The sequence below is a fragment of the Lipotes vexillifer genome, unplaced genomic scaffold (assembly GCF_000442215.2).
Source record: "Lipotes vexillifer unplaced genomic scaffold, Lipotes_vexillifer_v1.1 scaffold414, whole genome shotgun sequence".
In the NCBI taxonomy this organism is placed as follows: Eukaryota; Metazoa; Chordata; class Mammalia; order Artiodactyla; family Lipotidae; genus Lipotes; species Lipotes vexillifer.
Genome location: NW_006782864.1, coordinates 2650863 through 2659863, shown reverse-complemented (window position 1 = coordinate 2659863; position 9001 = coordinate 2650863). Strand labels below are relative to the sequence as shown.

Here is a 9001-nt window from a genome sequence, read left to right as displayed (position 1 = left end):
ATTCCTGCTAGGACAAAAGTCAACAATAAGGAAAGTAAAGTTTCCATCACATTCAGATATTGTTATTCCGACCTCCTTTCTGGCCTAAGCTGTGCTAATTCTTATCTCTAACTTCTCCCAAGATAAAAATGAACCAATTAAAACATTCCTACACAGCTCAGTACAGGATGCCAGAGGGTCCTGTCTGGGTACCAGCCCGCATATCCTTCCTTCTCCATCACGGTGGACCCAGCTGCCCTTAACAACTGACAAACACACACACATACACGTAACACCTAGCCACACCTTTGGCAGTCCCAAGGGCCCCTGCCAGCCAACCTTAGGCAGAAGGAAACAAGGAAGTTCTGATCCCGTTAACTGTGCTTCTGAAGGGCTCCCAACATCTAGGTTGTGTAACTCCATCTCACCCCAAGTGTGGAGACTAGATTCCCGGCTTGGTCGTGATGCCTGAGTCCTCGTGGGGCCTGAGCACACTGGAGAAGTGCAATTTCCTCGTGTCGGCCCCCCTGCTGTCCCAGTCCCCTTCCGACTGCCCACAAAAAAGACCAGCAAGCCATTCGATCCTTCCCGCCAGTTCCAGAACTCCAGCAGGGTGGAAGTTAAGTAAAACTTTTGTCCCTCTGACCAGGTGGGTTTGGAAAAAAACCTATTTAATCTATAGCTGAGCACTTAAATGTCAAGCACGTAACACAGACAGGCAGCAGGATAAGACTGTCCTCCATCCCTCAACTTGAAAATAGCTCTCACTCCCAGCAACTTTTATTGCTTGAATATTTTCAGTTGTTGAAGGAAAGGCTTTATTCATCTGATGTGCCATCAGGGAGAACCAAAGATCAGGTGACACCCGGTTGAAACAGGGTCAGGACTATAGGGCAAGGGAAAGCTAAGGATGGTTCCTAGTGGTTTGGACTGAGGCAGCCCTTTTCCACTTGAACCAAAACTTGCAGCCCGGGTACCAAAACCCAGCAGCATAGCGTTTTCCGAGACCGGTTTAGTAAGCCTTGTAATTTAGCAGGTCTCCAAAGTTCCCAGGAAGGGGGCAGGTAAATAGCAGAGAAGCAAGGAAGGGGGCAAAGGTGAAAGGCAAGGGGGAAACTGGGGCCTCTGAGGTCTGTTTTATTCCCCTTACGTGCTCAGTGTTTCTAAAAATATCTATGATAAGAACCAGAATTTTTTGTTTTTATTGACTTTTAATTTTCAATATGCTGCAGACCGCACTTTTGTGAAATCCAATAAAAATTAAATTAGTAGGAAAATAAAATGAAAGCAAAGGCACATAAAACACCAGCTCAGAGTTTTATTATCAGCTTCAACATATTTAAAATGACTCTATAAAATTAGGGGGAAAAGTTTCTAAACGTTTACTCTCAGTGTCTATGCTTATCTCATTGCAGACCAGTAAAAACTGGTTCTCAGAGCATCACCAGCCATGAACTAAAGAACTGCTTTAATTAAGTGGAGTTTCTTCATTGCCTCTAGATCTCAAAGCCCCACCTGCCCACGGGAACATCCCCCGCTTCACAGCGGGCATCCCTGTGTCTGGCTAGTACTTTCCTGACAGCAACCTGCTGACCACCGCCTACAGGTGGTCCCCATGCTCTTGTTTTCAGTGAGAATTTATACCCCAAACCCACAGTTAGGCACTAACATTGGCCAGTCTGATCACCTACCAGCACTTGGAATGTGGCCAAACTCCAGAGACACCTCGCTGTGGCAAAATAGCAAAGTCAGACCTTTTATTCTGCATTCTTCTCAATTTTCTTCTTACCTCCCCTCACTTTCTCGATTCCTTGATGGATAATTGATTCAACACACTTTGGTGTGCCATCCCTTCAAACTTTTCTTGTAGCTTTGGACCATGGTTTCCCCCAAGTTTTATGTCCTTTCTGTTCCCTCAGCTCCCTTTGAGAAGATGTCCCAGGTTCTAGCTGAGCCAGCAGAGCCCCAATTCAGAGGAGTCAGGTCACAGAATTTGCTGTTAATGGCCAGATCCAAGCCCTAGTCCCTTTACTCTGTCCCAACATAGTCAACCAGTCCCAAGGTAAGGCAGCATCTCCAACATTCATAGTTATTAGAAGATTAATTAATGCACAGCAATTTGAACAGGTTCTAATTGGTGAACTCGACATAGTCTGTTTAAAGATTTTTTTTAAGAAGTAAATGTATCTTCCAATAATGTCAATCCTTGAAAACAAACAAAACTACAAAGAATCCACAAATAAATCCCCACTCATTATTGAATCCAGAGCGTGGAGAGTGTGTGTTGTATACAATAAATCCAGGAAACTGAGAGATTATTCACAGACGCACACACGACTAAATTTAAAGAATACCCAAAATACTGTTCACATGTACAAAGACCACCTGGGTGTCTACTTACTTTTATCTTGGATCAAACAGGCAAACCTTTGTGAGCACATCATGCCTTAGGTAGACACAACACTACAAAGCAAAAATGGGTTGGGTGAAGCAGTGATGCAGGGTTGGAATTCATCCCACGAGGAGACACCAAAGAAAATCACACAAAATATCCTAATCAAGTGGATGGTCCACCAAATCATATACATTTTTTTTCTTTGCATCTGTCTGGAAAGCTCGATTGCCAGTTGAACCACTTAAGGGAAGATGAGTTGTCTGCTTCATGTGGATGAAAGCAGGAAGCATTTCTTTCATAAATGACATGAGCACAATTTAATTCTGTTATCTTTACTGCTTGAGAAAAGTGCCTGGATTTTACACAGAAATAAGAATTCGATGTTGGCACATTTGTCATATTTTCTTGAGACTGTAAGTAAGAAAGAGATGGTGCCTTGTGCATTTCTGAATCATTGGTATGTCTTGGATTCAAATGTGCAGGCTCTGTAAACAGCAGAAAGGAAAGATAAAGACGGGGCAATAAGAAAAGGAGGTTGTGTGCGAAACCCAGGCTGGTCCTAGACGAGGCTTTCTCCTATTTTCAAACTGAGTAACCAGATTTACCCTTTGCATTACTCGGCTGGTCTCAGCTTATGTGTGTGACGGCTGTTATGGAAATTTCTCTTCATCACTACATAAATAGACAATTATCATTTTCAAAAAGAACCAAGGTAGCATCTGCACTTTCCTTTGAGTTCTAAGAACAAGTGGCCTGTGCTTAATTTGGAAAGTTCCTTTGGCAAATACACAAGTTGTGGAATCTTTTGCTATAGAGAGTCACGTAAAAGTAGTTTTAATGGACCATGTAATAGCTTATTTGACTGTGCCCTTTTATTTTAGCATAAAAGCATAAATATTCCATTCAAATGCAGAAAATCTATTCAAGGCAAAAATACCAGCCTAGTGCATCAGCTACAACACTCTTTGGGTTGTGGTCCATTTAAAGGACAACAATGTGTCATCATTCACGGTGTCTGCCTGGAACTTGTACGTATTATCTGTGGGATATATCTGATCTCTGAAATTCACACTTCAACTTATTGTCTGGTGCATGTAACCACATGTAGAAAACAATTATTCCTTTCTACACCAAATCAATGTAGGATTTCCTTCTGGAAAAAAAAAAAGTAGGATGTTCATTATTCTGAGCACTAGTAAGGGAGACCAGTAAAAATGAAAAGTAAAAGTCTCAAATGTTCAAATGGTTTCTCAAGAGAGGTTAAAAATAAAATTTTACTATCATCTATTTTAGTTTTACAGGCAAGCAGCTTAAGTGCCACAGTAAACTGGGAAAGTAAGGTCTGGACCTCTCCCTATAACCTAGAGAGCTGATTTTTCAGCAAGCGTTTTTAATGGTCAGACCTGCCTTGTCACAGTTGAAAGGCACAGGTAGTCCAGAGGAGGGCAAGTTCACGTGCTTTGGGTTCAAACAAACCCGAGGTTTCCCTCCCAGTCCCATGACTTACTGTCATGACGCACTGAGGCTCAGTTTCCTGCTTTGCACGAATAAAGATCATTTCATTCACTCTGGAGGGTTATTGTGAAGGAATGAATTGGCAACAGGACCCAGCACAGTTCATGGTATATTACAGATACTCAATCAGCGCTCATTCCTAATCTCTCCTTTTCTCTCTCCCACGAGTCTATTATGCTAAATAATAGCCACTAGCGCTCTGGGGCAATACTGCAGCCCAAAGATTCATTTGTGTGTCAACGCAACTAGTGGATAGGAAATGCAGGTTCTATATCAAAGAAGCCACTTGCGACACCCATAGAAAAGTTCTAATTCCATATTCCTGGCAACTCTTTCTCAGTTTCCTTTATTGCTACCCCTTCCCATGTACACACAATAGCTGTTCCTTACACCTTGATATTCCTCAAGCTTCTGTGCTTGGCTTTTCTCCTTGATCTTCACTTATCACTGATCTTACCCACTCAAGGACTCCGGCTTCTACCTCTGTGCTGGTGATCTGAAGTCCATACGGTCAGCCCTGGCTTCACGCCTTAGCTCCGGACCCACGTATCTCATGGCTGACTGGCATCTTCACCTGAGTGACCCCCAGGCACCTCAATCTCACGTCCCAAACAGTCTTCACTCCTTCAACCCACTCAATCCTCTTAACTCCCAATAAACCTGTTTCTCTGGTCTCCTATATTCTGGTTTATTGTATTCTGACCCAATCATTCTCTAAACTAGAAATTCTTCACCTACCCATTTAAATTGGTTAAATAAGCTTTACCCTCTTCCCAAGATTTCTACATTCACTATCCTATTCAGCTATGGATGTTCATTCCCTCCTGCCTCTTCCCACCCCACACCTGTAACCTGCTCCTGACTTCCTTATCTACTCATGTAGCAAAGGCAAATCTTATCTGGAACCTTGGATTTCCTCAACTGGCCAGTTTCCTGGACTTGATGCCACCACTGGGGACCAGGAAGTCACTTGGTCTTACTGAGAGCACGAGGCCAGGCATGTGTACTGGGTGACTGGTTTCTTCGGCCACTTCTGGACTTGAAAGAAACATCACGCTGCAGAGTGTGGAATCTGGCAACCCAGAGGAGCCTCTGACAGCTTGGGTGACACAACGTGATAGCATGAGAGAGTCAGCTTTCTATACGGCCAATTTCCCCCAAAGAAAATCAGAGATGGGATAGATCTGGACAAAGGAATTCCCCCTTGCTCCTGGGCTCTTTTAAGGTAAACTTCCTTGATAGACAGTCCAGTGGCATTCCACATACTGATTGACAGCCCTGCTGGGTCACCTCTGTATCTTCTCACAGCCCATCATGAAGCAGCAGCTCACACAGAAATGCATCACGTTTCATTACATCATATCCTTCTCTGCATCCCCTCCATGGTTCCTCACTTCTGCTACCCTGGGCTTGCACCCGACAAACAGAGCATTGACATTTAATCCTTGCCTTGAACTCTGATTTCTAGGGAACCCAGGACTAAGAAAACTTCTAAAAAAGATTTTGCACAACTTTAAATAAAAGGCCATGTTCAATAAGATAACAAGTCTTGGCTTACTTTCCTTTTCTTGCAGCAAGTATTAAAAGAAAAAGTAGTTTAAGGGTCTGTTGGGGGAATGCTACATTCATTTTACAAAATTCTGCCTTAGGTTTTCTAGCAGCCAGAATGAAGAAAGAAACATAATAGGTTTCATAAGTTAATAACAATTGGAAGTACATTTATCAAGAAAAAGTATCTCAACTCTGACTAGACCCTGAGCTTTGGGAGGAATTTGTCATGATGTCATGACGATCTTTACATAAGAGTCATAAAGTAATGCAATGAATCATATCCTTTATATTATATATTTTTTTAAAAAATTTCAAAAATACACAGAATGCTCCCCATGTGAATTTTTCTTATACTAGAATTCAGGGAAAGGCAATGCAAGATTTTAGGACAGTAGTTGTAAAACACTGATTTACACAAGAAGTTTCTTTAAAATACACATTTCAGGGCCTCATTCCAGACTCATGAATCAGAATTCCCAGGACTAGAGATATGTATTTTGGACAGGATGAAGCCAATGCACATGAAAGGTTGAATACTGGCAATTTCCAATGGTTCAATCTAAATGTTATCTAGAAAAATGGTACAACTTTGGTAGCAGACACAGCTTCTAAGAATACAGTCTAAATGTTATCCTAGAATGGGGGATCACTACACAAAAAGACACCATCGTTTGGATTTGAGGAATTACGAAATGTGTATAAAGCTAAAATGAAATGGCAAATTATGGATCAAGAATATGATGAGTGTTCTTTGAACAAATATCTGTGACACACCCTCTGTGGTTACAATGCCTTAGCTAAGTAAATGGCATGGGACATGCAATGTGGGATCCTTAAAAGCAGAGGCAGGGTCCCAACCATCCATAAGCTTACAGGATAATTCAGAAGAAGTGCCACACGACAAAAGGTTATATCACTCAGGGCGAGATGATGTACCATGAATTATGTCCACAGATGCAAACTGTCTCCTGAATATGCCAGCCACTGAGGAAACCCAAGACCAGACAAATGTTTTGTCTTTTCCAAAAGGAAGCTTTCGTCCCATAGCTAGCTTTGCTGCGGACAATTGATGTGAGATTAAAAATACAACAAATAAGGCACATGGCACAGATCAGAGCACTAGAATGTTCTCAGAAATTCTACCCCAATCTCCACTTTTAGAAAGCATGACTGAGACAGCCTGGCTGGTCAGAGTTGAATCACCATTGTTTTCTTTCTTTCTTTCTTTCTTTTTTTTTAAATTTTATTGGAGTATAGTTGCTTTACAATGTTGTGTTAGTTTCTGCTGTACAGCAAAGTGAATCAGCTATATGTAAACATAGATTCCCTCTTTTTTGGATTTCCTTCCCATTTAGGTCACCACAGAGCATTGAATAGAGTTCCCTGTGCCATACAGTAGGTTCTCATTAGTTATCTATTATATGCATAGTATCAATAGTGTATATATGTCAATCCCAATCTCCCAATTCATCCCACACCCTGCTTCCCCCTTGGTATCCATACATTTGCTCTCTATGTCTGTGTCTCTATTTCTGCTTTGTAAATAAGATCGTCTATACCAATTTTTTTCAGATTCCACATATGTGCGTTAATATACCATATTTATTTTTCTCCTTCTGACTTACTTCACTCTGTATGACAGTCTCTAGGTCCATCCATGTCTCTACAAATGACCCTATTTTGTTCCTTTTTGTGGTTGAGTACTCCATTGTATATACGTACCACATCTTTATCCATACATCTGTCGATGGGCATTTAGGTTGCTTCCATGTCCTGACTATTGTAAATAGTGCTGCAGTGAATAGTGGGGTGCATGTGTCTCTTTGAATTATGGTTTTCTCAGGATGTATGCCCAGTAGTGGGATTGCTGGGTCATCTGGTAGTCCTATGTTTATTTTTTTTAAGCAATCTCCATACTGCACTCCATAGTGGCTGTATCAATTTACATTCCCACCAACAGTGCAAGAGGGTCCCCTTTTCTCCACACCGTCTCCAGCATTTGTTGTTTGTAGATTTTTTGATGATGGCCATTCTGACCGGTGTGAGGTGATACCTCATTGTAGTTTCAATTTGCATTTCTCTAATACTTAGTGATGTTGAGCATTTTATCATGTGTTTTTTGGCCATCTGCATGTCTTCTAGAGTAATTAGAATAAAAACAAAAATAAACAAATGTGACCTAATTAAACTTAAAACCTTTTGCACAGCCAAGGAAACCAAAAACAAGATGAAAAGACAACCCTCAGAATGGGAGAAAATATTTGCAAACAAAGCAACTGACAAAGAATTAGACTCCAGAATACACAAACAGCTCATGCAGCTCAACACCAAAAAACAAACAACCCAATCAAAAAATGGGGGTAAGACCTAAACAGACATTTCTCCAAAGAATCGCCATTGTTTTCTACACATTAACCTCCAGGCACTAGGTTTCCATGATCTGGGTGTGTGGCAATGAGCTGACACACCATGAGGAGCAGTACCATTTTAATATGACTTCAGATTCAATATTTAGCGGTATTTTTAAACATCAGTCCAATTCCAACAAAGAAAAAAAAAGTTCTTTGTCCTGAGGTATCCAGGACAAGGGCAATGTGCGGCAGTGTTTTCATTTATAACAGAGTGTCCTGCAGGACCTATTGGTATTTATCTTCTATATCACTGCTCTAAGAGGCTAAACACTCACAAACAATCAGAGGGTCTGAGGATAAAAAGCACCTATAAATAATACTTCCTGACACCAAATATATTTCATAGTGTCTGTCAGATGCTCCAGATTTTAAAAAGGAAAGCATGGCTTAAATATCTTTTAAGGGAATGCAGTTCGTATGGACAGAAAACCAGATACTCTTGAGTACGAGGGTTTTAATTGTCTTTTGAGACTTTTAAATCCAAGCTCCTAACTTACTTGTTTAATGTAAAAACTGAAATTGTGTGGTCATTTTGATTGAGCACATTCCATTTTTCCTGCGACTAGGAAAAAAAATAATTACAAGTTTTAATGGTCAGAGCCACACTAAAGATGGAAAGGAGAAGTGAGGGTCTAGCTCACTCAGGCTGACCATGCACTAGCCTGAAAGACACAGCTTCCTGCCTCATGCCCCGACGTGCTATTAAGTGGCATCTGAGCTTGGGTTTCTCTGGCTGATTCAAGGAATCAAGTGCAAGAATTTTATTCTGAAGACAATCCAGGAAACACTAATGAGGCAGTAGGGAGAGGGGTAAGGAAACTGGTTAATGAAGGATTTGTTCCCCAGTAAGTGAGGTCTGAGAAGAAGGCTGAGCCCCACTGGGGCCTCTAGGAGTGGGTGTCCAAAGTCTCTGTCAGAGAGTAATCCCATCTGAGGGGTGAGGATACACCAACTCCGAGTCAGTCATTGAGGACAGGCTGCTGGAGGAAGGGGCAGAAGTATTAATCCTCTGATGATCTCAGCCTGCCACAGAGACAGTGAAGTGGACTCTGGTGACCAGAGAAAGCCCTTAGACAAAGAGGTGCTGGTGGTGACGGCCTGAAGTCAAGGTGACGTGCACTGAGATGCCGTAGGTGGGGGGTGATATGGG

The 9001-nt window shown here is 41.7% G+C and overlaps 2 protein-coding genes across 2 annotated transcripts in view; both read right to left on the bottom strand.

The window, feature by feature from the left end:
- The window catches only part of ZMAT4 (zinc finger matrin-type 4), a 214526-nt gene that overhangs the window by 21026 nt on the left and 184499 nt on the right, over positions 1-9001 (bottom strand). The window lies entirely within an intron of this gene.
- Positions 4807-9001, bottom strand: part of LOC103068898 (BAG family molecular chaperone regulator 1-like) — a 31004-nt gene continuing 26809 nt past the window's right edge. The window contains 1 exon segment of the mRNA XM_082931007.1: positions 4807-4988. Within this exon segment, the coding sequence (XP_082787133.1) occupies positions 4807-4988 (182 nt within the window).